Source organism: Lucilia cuprina, chromosome 6 (genome assembly GCF_022045245.1).
Source record: "Lucilia cuprina isolate Lc7/37 chromosome 6, ASM2204524v1, whole genome shotgun sequence".
Taxonomy (NCBI): Eukaryota; Metazoa; Arthropoda; class Insecta; order Diptera; family Calliphoridae; genus Lucilia; species Lucilia cuprina.
Genome location: NC_060954.1, coordinates 50,921,881 through 50,938,803, shown reverse-complemented (window position 1 = coordinate 50,938,803; position 16,923 = coordinate 50,921,881). Strand labels below are relative to the sequence as shown.

Below are 16,923 nucleotides of genomic sequence, written 5' to 3'. Positions count from 1 at the left end.
GAGCTAGTTTATTGATTAAACTCCGAACACGTCTATAGACTTGCCCGTTGATTAGTGTATTGTTTGACTAGTCTATCAATTATAGTAGTTCTATTCACTATTCTGTTGACAATCAACTGACTAAGTTATTGACTGATATATTCACCTCTATTACCAATCATTATTTCACGTGAAATATGTCCCCTTTTCACTTTTTTCGTTCACTAACTTTTTTGTTGTGAAAAAAATTCCCCTGCTGTGAAATTTATTGATGGATTTTGTTAACATTGAACAGCTGTTCCATATACGATAGTAATTTTCCCTTCGAGAGAAATGAAAATTTCAAGGCAACAAAATTTTCACTTCTATTGGCGAAAGGGGTGATTGACTATTAAGTTATTCTATTGTCTAGTCGTTTGATAAGTATCAGGAACTACGGACTAGTCTTTCGTTAATAAATTAACTTAACTTTGAACTTGTCTATTGACTAGTCTATTAAGTAGACTGCGAACTAGTTTTTTGACTTGATTACTGACTAGATGACTGATTAGACGACGGACAGATTTATTGACTATTGAGTAATTCTATTTACTAGTCTTTTGATTAGTATCAGAATTAGTCTATTGATGAAGCTGCGGACTAGTCTATTGATCTATTGAGTCTACTGATAACTACTGATTGATTATTGTTTATTGACTATCCTGCGGACTAGTTTACTGACTGATCTACTGATTATTATGTTATTCTATTGGCTATTGACTAGTGTTTTGATAAGTATCGGGAATTAATTAGATTGCGGACTAGTATTTTGAACGGTCTTTTGACTAGATGACTGACTAGTATATTGTTTAGACGACGAACTGATCTATTGGCTATTTAGTTATTCTACTGACTAGTCTTTTGAATAAGTCTAATGATTAAACTACGAATTAATATAGTGCATTATTGAGTCTGTTGATAATCTATTGATTTAATTTCGAACTTCCCTATTAGCTAGTCTATTAAGTGGACTGCGGACTAGACTGGATTACTTACTAGTCTGTTGACTAAATTACTGACTAGTATATCGATTAGACTACGAATATTGACTAGACTATTAGCTAGACTACAAAGTAGTAATTTAACTAGTTCGCTGACTAGACTATGTATTACGCACTATTGTCATCGAAACAAAATTTTCGTTTTGATATGTTCTTTCACATTTAAAGAAACCGGCAGTAATTCACATACAAACCTAAGAGAGTAATGAATATAATGCTTCGATATACACAAGTGTGGTGAATATATATATTTTAAAACTCACCACACTTTAAATCCCTGGATTTTATAAAAAAAATTTTTATTTATATTAGATGTTACAAATCTAAATTTCTTTCTAGAAATTTTTTTAAATTTTATATCTTCTGACTCTTTAGCTATTTTATCAGATGAACTATAAATCATATGATTTCAAAGAGTTGGCATATGTTGTATGCTTTAATGTCTAATTAAAAATATAATTAAACTTTTTATTAACAAATCATAATTCATTCGCACTTTTTTAAAAACCACATGATGTGATTTTTTTTAATTTGAGTTAAAAACTCTTGACTAATTGTGAAAATTGTTTCTCTAATGAAATATATTTGTAATTTTTTTTTTTTTACAAAAATTTTGTTATTTTATTATATTTTGTTTTATTGAATTTATTTATATTGCCGTAGCTTAAAAACATGCCTATTTTTTACAAACAAAAACCTTTTTTTAAACACCATCAAAACAATTTCATCAAATTTTTTTCTCTTCACCTTTATTTTTTTCATAAAAACAATAAATTTTAGATTATACCAGCACAAATGTCGATAAAACTGCTAGCATACGATCAAAAGCAAAAGCTGAATTTTTAGAAAATCTCAATGCAAAATTGGCTAAACAAAGTTTATCAGGTCGAGCCTTTGCTGTACGTAATTTAATTAATAGCAAGGCCTTGGTAAGTAAATATCCGAAAACCCAAAAGAGGTTTGCCTAATGTACTCTCAATTACCAATTGGTAGTAGTAGAAAAAAACTGCACGTTTTCTTTTTTTAAATTTCCTATAATTCCTTTAGAATTTTACACTTTTAATTTATTACTTTTGTTTTTTTATTTTTTTATATTTTTTGGTAATTTGTATTCTTCCTCCATTTTCGTTTGTGTATTTGGTATGATCAAAATCAATATACATATTTATATTTGTACACATTAAATTGTTCAATGTAGATGTATCAAAATTTACAAAACCTTAAACGTCCTAGTGCACAATATCGAAATCTTCCTTTGTTTGACACCAATGCTACTTCTACTCCTACTATCGGCGATGAAGCATTATAAGAGTTAATGATTTTAAACAAAAAGGTATTTTAGTTGTACAGTTTGAATACATACATATCTATGTATATGTATGTGTATTTCGTTTGTATTATGGCAATTTTAAATGGTTAACACAAAAGCTTATTCTTTTTTAACTTAAATATTTTCTATTGTAACATATTTTTCATTTAATAATATTTTAAATATTTTTTTAAATCATCGCATAAATTTATAAATAAATATTCAATATATTCGCTATATTGTTTCATCATGTTAATATGCTGCTAATTGAATTATATTATTATTATTAAGATTTTATTTTATGATATTACTACTATTTAATAACCCTATTTTTTTAACTTTTAACAACAACCGGGTGCAGGATAGTTTCATTCTCATCAGTTAAACTAAGCTTAACTTGCTGTTAGATTAAACTCGAAACAAATTAAGGCGGGCTTTAACCGATAATTGTGTTTTTCAGTTTTAGATTTAAGCTCAGTTAACTTTGTTAGTATTGCCAAGTTTTCACTCAAAAACATAAACAATGAAAAGCTGTTTTTTGCAAACAATACTTTTGTAAAATGAAAAATTTCGGAAAAATGTTAAATAAACATTTAAAACAGTAATTTATGAAATAAAACAAATCAGAAAATTGCAATTTACCTCAAATATGTTTTTGTTCTTCCGAAATCATTGTTTTATTGTTTTTGTTAATTGTGTTTTCTCACTTATAACTTGAGTTTAATTGGCCAATTACACTCAGTTAAACTAAGATAATAAGTAACATCACGTGATAACTGAAAAACACGAAACATATATTAAACCAGGTTTAACCAAAGAATGAAGATTATCTTTATCAGAAAAACTCGCCCTAAGTCTTCTTGGCAGACTATAAACAAGATCATTAACTAGTCTATAAAACTATTAACTATGTTGCAGCAACACAAAACCACATACACTACGTTCCCACGACAATTGGATCTTTACTCTAGCACAGTCATACTCTGTCAAAGATTGTTATTCCAGCGATAGCGGTATCAACCGAAACATACACCACTATTAAGCAGTCTATTGACTATTTCTTTTGCTGGACTATGCACACTATTCTGTGAAATAGTCTCTGGTCTATGTTCACTATTCTATTGACTTTTAAGGATTAGTATAGACTACTCTCTTAACTGTCTATTGACTATTCTATGGACAAGTCTAAGGATTAGTTATCTGGACTATTCTTTGTTTTATTTAGGGCGAGTTTCTTACTACTCACTTAAACTAGGCTTAACTTGCTGTTTAATTAAACTCACAACAAATTTATTCGGACTTTAAACGATGATTGTGTTTTTCAGTTATGGATTTAAGTTCAGTTGACTTCGTTAGTATTGCCAACTTTTCAGAAAAAAACAATAAATAATAAACAGCTGTTTTTTTGCAAATATCAGTTTTGTAAAATTTAAAATTTTAGAAAAAATATAAATAAACATTTAAAACAAAAACAATGTTGATACTTAAAATTTGAAGTTTTTCTTATTCAGAATTCATTATTTTATTGTTTTTATTGATTGTGTTTTCTCACTTATAACTTAGGTTTAATTGGCCAATTACACTCAGTTAAACTAAGATAATAAGTAACGTTAATGTTTACTGAAAAACACATATATCAAACAAGGATTAAACAAGGAATATAGAATAATAAAAGCAATAAAACAATGGAATATACTGTGGACTAGTGCATTTAAATTAGACTAAAGATAAGTCTATTATATAAACTATACAATTAACCATTCTATTGACTTATCTAAAGACTAGTCTATAAAGATTTCTATTGTATATTCTATGAACTAGTGTATTACCTATTGACTATTATATGTACTAACTTATTGACTATTTTAGGGACTAGTCTAAGGATTATATGTGTTATCCTTTGTAATATTCTGTGGGCTAGTCCGTGGAGTATTCTTTAAATGAGACTTGAGATAAGTTTATAGACTATTATATGGACTATACAATTAAACATTTTATTAGCTACTCTATAGACTAGTCTATAAGCATTTTTATTGTTTATTCTTTATATCATTCATTAGACTATTTCCTGTTCTATGCTAAGGATTATATGCAATATTCAGTGGACTAGTCCATTATCTATTCTATAAATTAGACTGAGAATAAGTCTATTGACTATAATACCCTTCTGGTTATTCTATAGATTTTTATATTTTCTATTCTTTGTATCATTCATTAGACTATGGCATATTCTATATTTTAGTTTTAGTATTACTCAATTTACTATTTTAACTTATCTATTAACTAGTCTATGGACTAACTTATTGATTATTCTGATGATCTCATTTATTTACTATTATATGGACAAGTCTAAGCGTTAATCTATTGGCTATTATAAGGAATATTTTATAGACTATTCTATAAACTATTGACAATTATATTGAGTCTCCATATGATTATTCTATAGTCTTGTGGATCAATAAATTTGCTATGTTTGCACCATTAATGGTTAATAATATTGTATAATTCTATAATTTAGTCTAATTATAAGTCTATTTAGTATTCTTTGGACTATTCTATAGACTTATCTATTAACCACTCTATGGACTATTACATTGACCACTCTAAGGACTAATAAGTTAATTGGTCTATTGACTATTCTATGCTCTAATTAACTTACTATTCTATGGTCAATTATTTGTGTAGGTTGTTGTTGTAACTGGTTTGCTGCAACTGGGTGTTCTTCCTTAAGGGAATAACTTCCGGTTGATATAGCTGTTGCCGAGTTAACAATTTTTCGCCGATTAAGAATCGGGTCGTTCCGTAGCGTAGATCCAATTGTCGTGGAAACGATTAGCGTAGTTCTATTGACTATATTGGCTTTTCTATAGATTAGTCTAGGTTAGGATAGGTGTTCAGGCTGCAAAGACGTACACTTGGGTCCTATTGGTCCCTTTGTGATACCTGTAAAGATAATAGAAAATAAATGAAAAAGAGTAGGAGTTTTGGGATCGAGAAGAGGTAGGCAGTAGGTATAAAATGAAATGCTTAGAATAGTGAAGAATTGAGATAGAGATAGATTAGTCTATATATTAATAAATTGTCTATTTAATATGCTAGTCTATAAGTCTGAGTAACTAATATTCTGAAGAATTTTCTTAAAAAAAAAACAACTTTTTAAATTTTTACCCTCGTAACTTGTTGCGACAATACTATCCATTATTTTTTAAGATTTTTAACTAGTTTAGAGAGAGTTTTCTTAAATTTATGAATTAAATAAGTTTTAAATTTGTTCCATAAATATATATACTTAACACTCATCATAATAATAAAGCAAAACATTTAAAAATTGCACTCCTTGTTTTAGATCTAGTTGCAGATTTGTTCTCCACAATGTCATATTTTTTGATATAAACAGTTTTATATAAAATTAAAAAAAATAACATTTATGCAAATATTTTTCCCACATATTATTTATGTAAATCTTGTACCTATTGTATTATAAAATTTTTATGTTTTTTGTTAAAATATTTCATTTTATTTTTTTTTTACAGCTTTTTATATCATTTGTATAAAATTTCTTAATCCTCCATATAATAAAACATCAAATCATTTACAAATAATATTGTTTGTTGGTTAAAAATCATATATTTTTTTAAACAATAATTTAATAATATAATTTAATTTTCTTTTTCTAGCCGGATCCTCGTATCTGTCATGAATCCTTGATGGATCAAATAAAACGTGGGGCTACATTAAAACGCAACCAAAAGATTAACGATCGCAGTGCTCCAAAAATTTATTAAGCAACAACAATAATTAATAATTAATAATAATAACATTTAATAAATTTATCTATTTATTAAACAAACAAGCAAAAATAAATATATAAGTATAAAAATAATAATATCATTATTCAAACATAATCATTTTTATTGTCTATAAACAAAAAAGTCCTCGATTTCAAATGAAAACAATATGCACCGCCATGCGGTTTTTTTTTTAGATTTAAATATTTTACAATAACCGTTTTTTCGTGTATCTTAAACATATATACATATATTATTAAAATATTTGCTGGGAGTTAACAGAAGTTTAAAACTATTTTACAATTAAACTCCAATCGATTAAATATTTAATAAAAAAACAAACAAATGAATTAACATTTTTTACATATTTAAATTACAAATAACTTGTATTAACCCCCCCAAAAAATTACATTTACAAACATATTTTATTTGTCTATAATATAATACATAAACTTTAAACAAAAAAAATATTAATTCTAATATTAAAACAAGATACAAAAAATTGTTTAAATTTAAGTTTAAGATTTCTTTAATATTTTATTTATTTATATACATATATATGTTAAACAAAAACAATTATTTACCAAAATGTTTATGCGTTATTAAATGGGTTTTTTTTTTCAACAGTTCGTAATATTATTCTTTCTACTCGAATTTAATATATTTTTCTTTATTTGTATTTTAAGTTTTGTTAACTTTTAAGTTTTGTTAACTTTTAAGTTTTGCTTTAATGTTTATATTTGTTTTATTTTTTTCATTTGTTATTATTTTTTATTTATTATTTTCTTTTTTTTATATAGTATATAAAAAACAACAACAAACTTTGTATATAATAATTTATTGAATTAATTATTATTATTTTTATTAATTTCTTATTTAAACAAAGAACTATGCTTAAAAACAAACCTCTTTATCTACCGTAAACAATAATAAATATGCTTGAATTAATCAATAAAAAATACTAATTAAATATGAATTATAATAAAGAAGAAGTGTTTGATTTACGTATTTTTAATTTAAGATAGATAGATAGATAGATAGATAGATAGATAGATAGATAGATAGATAGATAGATAGATAGATAGATAGATAGATAGATAGATAGATAGATAGATAGATAGATAGATAGATAGATAGATAGATAGATAGATAGATAGATAGATAGACAGATAGATAGATAGATAGATAGATAGATAGATAGATAGATAGATAGATAGATAGATAGATAGATAGATATATAGATAGATAGATAGATAGGTAGACAGACAGATGTATAAATAGATAGATAGGTAGATAGATAGACAGATGAATAAATAGATAGATAAATAGATTGATAGATAGATTAAATATACATTAGTATGCAGAATATTAGTTCAAAGCTCAAAAATTCATTTTCCTGAACGTGGTTTCAAGGGTTTTCCAATCAGTGTTTCTGCTGAATGTAATATCTGAAAATAACTCGCTAAATAGAAAGGTACATGAATATATAGATAGATCTTTCATATAAGTTATCAGAAAACTCCTGGACGTAATTTAGACCATTGCAATCAGTGTTTCTTTTGGTTATAATATCTGAAATTTCATCGCTTCCAACATATTTGTATATAATTTCGACGAAAGCATGTACCAACAATGGCAAATTAAAGCTAAAGCTAAAATTTTCAGAAATACTATTTGTAAATAAATCAAAATGAAAAGTTCATATTTTAGCTTCTGCAAATGTCTACCTCACCAAATCGTCTTGAATACCCTAAATTAATAATTAAAATATATATTAGTCACTCTGTTCAGCAGCTGATTTTTCTAAACAACTCTGTTTTCTGTCTACTACACGTTGTTCTGCTTTGTTTACTATTTGAAAGCAATTTTTTTCCATGAATTTTTAATATTAAATAAATTTAAAAAAATGGGACAGATAAATAAGCATAAAAAATTTAATCCGCATAAAAAGCAATATAAAAAACCACCTATAAATAAAAAACATTTAAATAGTAAATTTAAACATCGTGGTAGTGCCACTGTGGAGCAGTTGAAAAAACAAATTGATTTGGAAAAGAGTCGCAAAGAAAAACAAGCCCATCTGGCACAAGATTTTGTAGAAGATGTGGAGGAAGAAGAGCCTGTTAATCATTTTCAAAGTTTAGTGGAAGATTTGCACACCAGTGGTAGGTTATTAAATTAAATATATTTATTTTTTTTTTATAATTAAAAGTGCATATTTTTAGTGAAAAAGAAACCAGCCTTTAAGGAAAAACCTCTACTACTATTGGGCTCTAAAAAGTCCAAACAAGATGTTAAATCCGATAGCAAAGCCCGAAAAATAAATGTTAATTATCTTCTGCCAAAAATAAACCATTTCAAAGATCATTTACAAAATGAAATCAATTCCGAAGATGTGGAAAAACTTATTGATGGCTCAGGTGAAAAAATAAAAAGCACCTTAAATTGGCCCGAGCTAGGTCATTTATATATTAACACTCCCGATATAGCTATTAATGATAATAAGTCTTTTATAAATAAGCAACCACCTCCGGCTTTTGAACAGCCAAGTGATTTAGAGTCTATAGGTTTGCAACCATCTTTAGCCGCCCGAATAACTCTTCCCTTAACACAATTACAAAGTGAGTTGTTGTCACTTGTTAATACATATAAGGACGTTTACTATCCCTATCGTACATTCGATAATGCTGAACAAATACGTCAGGTGTATACCATACATGCATTGAATTATATTTTTAAGACAAGAGCCTGTGTTATGTTGAATACAAAAAAGATAGAGGAAGAAGAAAGTAAAAATAGTGGCATTGTTTTTGATGATATCTATCGCGATCAGGGTTTGGCTAGACCGAAGGTATTAATTGTGACACCTTTTCGCGATTCGGCTTATCGGATTATTAAGATAATGGCAGAGATTATAAAGAAGAAAGATAAAGGCAAGTAGAATTTTATCTATCTATCTGGCTATCTATCTATGTATGTATCTATCTATCTGGCTATCTATCTGGCTATCTATCTGTCTATCTATCTATCTATCTATCTATCTATCTATCTATCTATCTATCTATCTATCTATCTATCTATCTATCTATCTATCTATCTATCTATCTATCTATCTATCTATCTATCTATCAATCTATCTATCTATCTATCTATCTATCTATCTATCTATCTATCTATCTATCTATCTATTTATCTATCTATCTATCTATCTATCTCTCTCTCTATCCATCATTAATTTTATAAAATTAATTTTCCAGATAATGATCAAAAATCTATAATGAACTTTGATAGATTTGAAAAGGAATTTACTGGCGATACAATTTACTTTCCCAAAACCAATCCTAAACCTGAAGATTATGAGAAAACCTTTGGAGGCAATACTGATGACAACTTTCGTATTGGCATGTCTTTGACTAAGAAAACGCTTAAGTTATATACCGATTTTTATTCCTCTGACATATTAATCGCATCGCCTTTAGGTTTACGTGTTACCATGGGTGGCAGTAGTAATAATGATGTAGAAAGTGATTTTCTATCATCAATTGAAGTGTTAATTTTAGATCAAGCTGAATTGTTTTTGGCTCAAAATTGGGACAATCTGTTGCATGTATTGGATCATTTACATTTGCAGCCTAAAACCTTAAGAACAACTAATATCAATCGTGTACGTTCATGGTGTTTGAATGGCTTATCGAAATTCTATAGGCAAACTTTATTATTTGCTTCGCATGAATTACCCGAATTTCGTGGAGTTTTCAATAATAAATGTTTCAACTACGAAGGTAGTGTTCGTATCTCAAATCCCATTATAAATGGTGATATACGTAATGTTATTGTTCCCTTATCACAAGTTTTCCATCGTATCGAATGCTCGGATATAGATCAAGTATTCCAGACACGTTTTAACTATTTCGTCAACAAGATATTGCCTCAATTTAAAAGTACCATATTTGCTCATACTATGATTTATATACCCAGCTACTTTGATTACGTTCAATTGCGTAACTATTTCAAAGCGGAAAATCTTAGTTTTGTTCAAATTTGTGAATATACGAAAAAGGAAAAGATGGCTCGTGCCCGTGATATGTTCTTTCATAGTGGTGCTCATTTTATGCTATACTCGGAGAGATCACATTTTTTCAAACGTACACGCATTAAGGGCATTCGTCATATGATTATGTATCAACCACCTCAATGGCCTCATTTCTATTCGGAAATGATTAACTTAATGCATTCTTCAAATCAAAATTCACGAGATGGTTTAGAGGATTCAATGAGTATCACTGTTTTATATACAAAATACGATTGTTTACAATTGAATGGTATTTTGGGTAGTGAGAATGCTACAAGTCTATTGGAATCCGATAAAGCTGTTCACGTTTATGCTGCGCAATAAGTGTAAAATTTAAATTAGAAAATATTGTAAAGTTGTAAAGATTTTTATTAAAAATTTTTTAATAAAAATTTGTGAAAAAACTAAAGAAAAGATATTTTGTCATTTATATTTTTATTTCTTTTCGCTAAAGAATAATTTTACCGTATTATCATAGAATATTTCAGCTAATTTATCACAAGGTTGATCCTTAACTCCAGCTATAACTTCTAAAACTTGACTGTAAATATAATAAATTTAATAAGAATAAAATCTAAAAAAATAATTCTTAACTCTTACATTATTTGACAAGGTTCACAACGTCCATCTATCAAACTGTCAGCAGTCCATTTTTCTTTTTTCTTAACAGTAGGAAATTTCGTTTGTATTGACTTACTGCCGGCATGCGTTGGACGTATACCACACCATGGACAATCAGTTTCTAACATTATACGATCATTGGGTATTTTTGAAACAACCTGGAGATTATCTTCCGTTTTCAAAGAACAACCATTAAGACCGATATATAAATTGGGATGAAAATCAAGAACTTCTTGTGCCTCTTCTAATGTCCCAGTAAAACTGTGAACAACACCACCACCACAGGCATCTAATTTTGAGCGATTTCTGCTAAGTATATCCATAAAGTCTTTGTGAGAATTACGGCAATGTAGGAATAAAGGTAATTTAAAATCCTCTGCCAACTGCAGTTGTTTTTCAAAATATAGTTTTTGTGTGTCCTTTTCGCAGAAATGCAAACGATCATAATCCAAACCACATTCACCGATAGCCACAACTTTATTAAGATTAGAGGAAATTTTGGATTTCAGTCCTTCGTAGTATTTTTCTGGATTATCCACAAACTCTCCACATCTTGTGGGATGACAGCCCATGGTGACATATAAACGTTCTGTAGAGTAGAAGTGTGAAAAATTTTAACATTCAAATATGAAGCCAACGTTGGCAAAATTTAAAAATACTATCTTTGAGTTTATATCGTCTATTCCCTTAACACATTGTATACATTATTCCATTTCCATTCTTTTAACGCGCTGAATTAACCTCAAAATTACTTACCATCTCTGGCAGCCAACGACAAAGCTTCGTCAGCCTCATTTAAGGTGCCCACAGTTATTATCATTTTCTGTAAACCTTGCTGCCAAGACCTTTTTAATACCAGCTCCAAATCATCCTGGTGTTTCTGTGAGCCTCCATAAAGGCCACGGAACATAGGATCCGTTAAATTAGCTCCAATATCTGCAAATTTATTTAAAAAAATAGTTTTTATTGATTCATCATAAGTGAAATTTCTTATTTACCTATAAATTTCAAAGACATTTTGATTAAATTAACGCTTTTTTGCATTAAATTATACTTTGTGAATCAAAATTGACCACTAAACAAAATCTTCTTCTTTTAAGAACAATCTTTAGGTGAACGATTAGCAAGTAAAACTATCCTCGAAATACTATTGCCAGATTTGACGTTTTTTATTGTCAAAAATAGCGTATAAATTTGACGATTTTTTATAAAAGTGTAAAAAACACAAGTTTTCATATATTTTAATATTATTTCCAAAAAAACAATTCGTGTTAATATGTTCCCTACATGTTTAATGTCATGTTCAATATCATAGAGAAGTTAAAAAGTACCTTTATTAAAACAAAAAAGTAAAAAAAATCCATTTAACGTCATAGAAAATACAAAAATTACCAGTTGGAGAATACCACATGCAGCTATTAGCATGTTTAGTAAAAACAGCGATTCGAACAACTCTGCTTTAACATTTTAATAGATTTTGCCAACACCCTGTGAATTGTGTAGTTTTTCTAACCCCGTGTCTATATTAGACAAATATTTATCACGGCAATGGACAAAACGTCGGCAGACGTTTTTTGTTTATGTTAATGCATAGGGTAACAAAATGCTAATTTTATCACGACAACTCACAGATAATTTTATTGAAATAATGCTATATTTTATAAAAACAATCGAAATTAAATGCAAATTTTGTAAATAAACACTAATTTCACGAAAACTTATGTTAAAAATAAATTTTAATTGCACAAAAACAAAATTCTAACCAAATTTTACAATAAAATGACGTTTGTTATTAAGACAACGTTGTCTAAACAATTGTTTAGACAACACTGTCATAACGACGTTATAACGCTAATAAGTGCCGTCTGTACCTGCTAATTTTTTATCATGATAACAATTTGACGTTTAGCATAATAAATATTTGTCTAATATAGACATGGGGTAACAAACACTTCCTAATTTCTAGAAATTGCCAATCAAAACAAACAACAAGAAAATTTTGCCAAAAGAAGAACAAAAGAAATTAAAAAAATAACTTTATTCAAAGTAAACCGATTGGTCATCCGTCTTTAAAAATTTAAGATTACATACTTTAAACGTATATTTTTGTTGAAAATTTTAAGAAAAAGTAAAACAAAATGTCCATACGTCATGATTGGTATCAATCGGATGCCAAGGTGGTCATCAGTGTAATGCTTAAAAATGCCAAAGACAAGAACTACAAAGTTGACATTGAGAAACAACGAGTCCATATGACCGCTGAGGGTTATGAACTGGATATTAAACTTTTTGCACCCATAAATGTGGAACGTTCTTCGTATAAAGACTATCCGTCCAAAGTGGAGATCACCTTGGCCAAAGAGGTGGGCATACGCTGGGATTCTTTGGATGAGAAAACAGAACCCAAGCCGGTAATGGCACCACCACCACCCATACACAAAAAAGACTGGGACAGTTTGGCCAAAGAAGTCGAAAAGTCCGAAGAGCAAGAAGCTCAAAGTGAAGAAGCCCTACAGCGTTTGTTTAAGAAAATCTACAGTTCTTCCTCTCCTGAAGTGCAAAAAGCCATGAATAAATCATTTTCCGAATCCGGTGGTACAGTGCTGAGCACAAATTGGAATGAGGTGGGTAAAGATAAGGTAGACGTAAAACCTCCCGAAGGATGTGAATTTCGTAAATGGGATTAGTTGCTGAGTAAAGAAGTCATTATAAACATGCACACAAAAACGAATGAATGTTTGAACAATAGGGACCGAAAAACATGTTAAGATTGCACTCTAATTAATAAAGATATTACAAATAAAACATAAATATAATTAACTTTATCCATGTTTATTGTTTTATAAAAACTATAATGTAACATTTTTTGTTTTAAAATAAATAAAATCTTAATAATAGAGAATTATAAATTAATAAATATAAAGTATGAGTTTTTTTTAGGGCGGGTTTTTCTGATAAAGATAATCTTCATTCTTTAATAGTTTAATATATGTTTTGTGTTTTCAGTAAAGTTAATATTACAATAAATCTATAATTTCCTTTTTGCAACAAAATATCAAGTATTTAAAATAAATATTAATGATTTTAATACCAGACTCGTTTTTGTTACAATAACAAAATACAAGTAAAATTTGTACTCAAACTACTCGCTCGGTATCTAGAAACAGCACATTAGGTGGACTTTAAACGATGATTGTGTTTTTCAGTTTTAGATTTATTTGTTGTTTCTGGATAATGTGTGAGTAGTTTGAGTTAAAATTTTACTTGTATTTTGTTTTTGTTACAATAACAAAATACAAGTAAAATTTGTGCTCAAACTACTCACTCGGTATCTGGAAACAGCACATTAAGTTGAGTTAACTTTGTAAGTGTTGCCAACTTTTCACTCAAAAACATAAACAATGAACAGCTGTTTTTTGCAAACAATACTTTTGTAAAATGGAAAATTTTAAAAAATGTTAAATAAACATTTAAAACAATAATAAATAAAACAAAACAAAAAAGAAAATTGCAATTTACTTAAAATATTATGTTTTTGTTCTTCCGAAATCATTCTTTTATTGTTTTGTGTTAATTGCGTTTTCTCACTTATAACTTGAGTTTAACTGGCCAATTACACTCAGTTATACTAAGATAATAAGTAACTAAGTACCGAAAATAGTAAGAGATACAGCAAAAACAAGCAAAATCCGATATTTCGAGTTAAAACATAAAAGTCCGTTTTTCTCGAAAACGGTAAGAGATACAGCAAAAACAAGCCAAATCTGTGATCACTTATATTTCCTACCAAAAACTCATATTTTGAATGAAAACATAAAAGTCCGTTTTTCTCGAAAACGGTAAGAGATACAGCAAAAACAAGCCAAATCTGTGATCACTTATATTTCATACTAAAAACCGATATTTTGAGTGAAAACATAAAAGTGTGATCACTTATATTTCATACTAAAAAGATATATTTTGAGTGAAAACATAAAAGTGTGATCACTTACATTTCATACTAAAAAGTGATATTTTGAGTGAAAACATAAAAGTCCGTTTTTCTCGAAAACGGTAAGGGATACAGCAAAAACAAGCCAAATCTGTGATCATTTATATTTCATACTAAAAACTGATATTTTGAGTGAAAACATAAAAGTGCGTTTTTCTCGAAAACGGTAAGAGATACAGCAAAAACAAGCCAAATCTGTGATCACTTATATTTCATACTAAAAACCGATATTTTGAGTGAAAACATAAAAGTCCGTTTTTCTCGAAAACGGTAAGAGATACAGCAAAAACAAGCCAAATCTGTGATCACTTATATTTCATACTAAAAAGTGATATTTTGAGTAAAAACTTAAATGTCCGTACATTTACGATACAGCAAAAACAAGCCAAATCTGTGATCACTTATATTTCATACTAAAAACCGATATTTTGAGTGAAAACATAAAAGTCCGTTTTTCTCGAAAACGGTAAGAGATACAGCAAAAACAAGCCAAATCTGTGATAACTTATATTTCATACAAAAAACTGATATTTTGAGTGAAAACATAAAAGTCCGTTTTTCTCGAAAACGGTGAGAGATACAGCAAAAACAAGCCAAATCTTTGATCACTTATATTTCATACTAAAAACCGATATTTTGAGTGAAAACATAAAAGTCCGTTTTTCACGAAAACGGTAAGAGATACAGCAAAAACAAGCCAAATCTGTGATCACTTATATTTCATACTAAAAAATGAAATTTTGAGTGAAAACATAAAAGTCAGTTTTTCTCGAAAACGGTAAGAGATACAGCAAAAACAAGCCAAATCTGTGATCACTTATATTTCATACTAAAAACTGATATTTTGAGTGAAAACATAAAAGTCCGTTTTTCTCGAAAAAGGTAATAGATACAGCAAAAACAAGCCAAATCTGTGATCACTTATATTTCATACTAAAAACCGATATTTTGAGTGAAAACATAAAAGTGCGTTTTTCTCGAAAACGGTAAGAGATACAGCAAAAAAAAAACAAATCTGTGATCACTTATATTTCATACTAAAAACTGATATTTTGAGTGAAAATATAAAAGTGCGTTTTTCTCGAAAACGGTAAGAGATACAGCAAAAACAAGCCAAATCTGTGATCACTTATATTTCCAAGCCAAATCTGTGATCACTTATATTTCATACTAAAAACCGATATTTTGAGTGAAAACATAAAAGTGCGTTTTTCTCGAAAACGGTAAGAGATACAGCAAAATCAAGCCAAATCTGTGATCACTTATATTTCATACTAAAAACCGATATTTTGAGTGAAAACATAAAAGTCAGTTTTTCTCGAAAACGGTAAGAGATACAGCAAAAACAAGCCAAATCTGTGATCACTTATATTTCATACTAAAAACCGATATTTTGAGTGAAAACATAAAAGTGCGTTTTTCTCGAAAACGGTAAGAGATACAGCAAAAACAAGCCAAATCTGTGATCACTTATATTTCATACTAAAAAGTGATATTTTGAGTGAAAACATAAAAGTCGGTTTTTCTCGAAAACGGTAAGGGATACAGCAAAAACAAGCCAAATCTGTGATCACTTATATTTCATACAAAAAAATGATATTTTGAGTGAAAACATAAAAGTGCGTTTTTCTCGAAAACGGTAAGAGATACAGCAAAAACAAGCCAAATCTGTGATCACTTATATTTCATACTAAAAAACCGATATTTTGAGTGAAAACATAAAAGTCCGTTTTTCTCGAAAACGGTAAGAGATACAGCAAAAACAAGCCAAATCTGTGATCACTTATATTTCATACTAAAAACTGATATTTTGAGTGAAAACATAAAAGTGCGTTTTTCTCGAAAACGGTAAGAGATACAGCAAAAACAAGCCAAATCTGTGATCACTTATATTTCATACTAAAAACCGATATTTTGAGTGAAAACATAAAAGTCCGTTTTTCTCGAAAACGGTAAGAGATACAGAAAAAACAAGCCAAATCTGTGATCACTTATATTTCATACTAAAAACCGAAATTTTGAGTGAAAACATAAAAGTCCGTTTTTCTCGAAAACGGTAAGAGATACAGCAAAAACAAGCCAAATCTGTGATCACTTATATTTCATACTAAAAAGTGATATTT

General features: G+C 28.5%; 4 protein-coding genes across 33 annotated transcripts in view; 3 read left to right on the top strand and 1 right to left on the bottom strand.

Moving 5' to 3' along the window:
- The window catches only part of LOC111686228 (alpha-protein kinase 1), a 131,517-nt gene extending 125,377 nt beyond the window's left edge, over positions 1–6,140 (top strand). For 23 of the 30 annotated variants that reach the window (XM_046954285.1, XM_046954282.1, XM_046954295.1 and 20 more), the window contains 3 exons: positions 1,800–1,948; positions 2,218–2,352; positions 6,006–6,140. In XM_046954285.1, the coding sequence (XP_046810241.1) occupies positions 1,800–1,948; positions 2,218–2,328 (260 nt within the window). In that variant the 3' untranslated portion in view covers positions 2,329–2,352; positions 6,006–6,140. The remainder of the gene's footprint in view (positions 1–1,799; positions 1,949–2,217; positions 2,353–6,005) is intronic. The other 7 variants (XM_046954306.1, XM_046954303.1, XM_046954304.1 and 4 more) reach the window with 2 other exon arrangements.
- Positions 6,141–7,965: 1,825 nt separating this feature from the next.
- On the top strand, positions 7,966–10,774 carry LOC111686225 (U3 small nucleolar RNA-associated protein 25 homolog). Its single transcript, XM_023448573.2, has 3 exons — positions 7,966–8,281; positions 8,342–9,049; positions 9,374–10,774. Exons 1-3 carry the CDS (start codon positions 8,023–8,025, stop codon positions 10,510–10,512), a joined length of 2,106 nt encoding a protein of 701 aa, XP_023304341.2. The 5' UTR covers positions 7,966–8,022; the 3' UTR covers positions 10,513–10,774.
- LOC111686226 (putative deoxyribonuclease TATDN1) lies at positions 10,540–11,994 on the bottom strand. Its single transcript, XM_023448574.2, has 4 exons — positions 11,808–11,994; positions 11,566–11,745; positions 10,789–11,398; positions 10,540–10,729 (listed from the first exon to the last, which is right to left on the bottom strand). Exons 1-4 carry the CDS (start codon positions 11,851–11,853, stop codon positions 10,624–10,626), a joined length of 942 nt encoding a protein of 313 aa, XP_023304342.2. The 5' UTR covers positions 11,854–11,994; the 3' UTR covers positions 10,540–10,623.
- Positions 11,995–12,803: 809 nt separating this feature from the next.
- LOC111686229 (protein SGT1 homolog) lies at positions 12,804–13,706 on the top strand. Its single transcript, XM_023448578.2, has one exon. It carries the CDS (start codon positions 12,948–12,950, stop codon positions 13,494–13,496), a length of 549 nt encoding a protein of 182 aa, XP_023304346.1. The 5' UTR covers positions 12,804–12,947; the 3' UTR covers positions 13,497–13,706.
- The last annotated feature ends 3,217 nt before the right edge of the window (positions 13,707–16,923 follow it).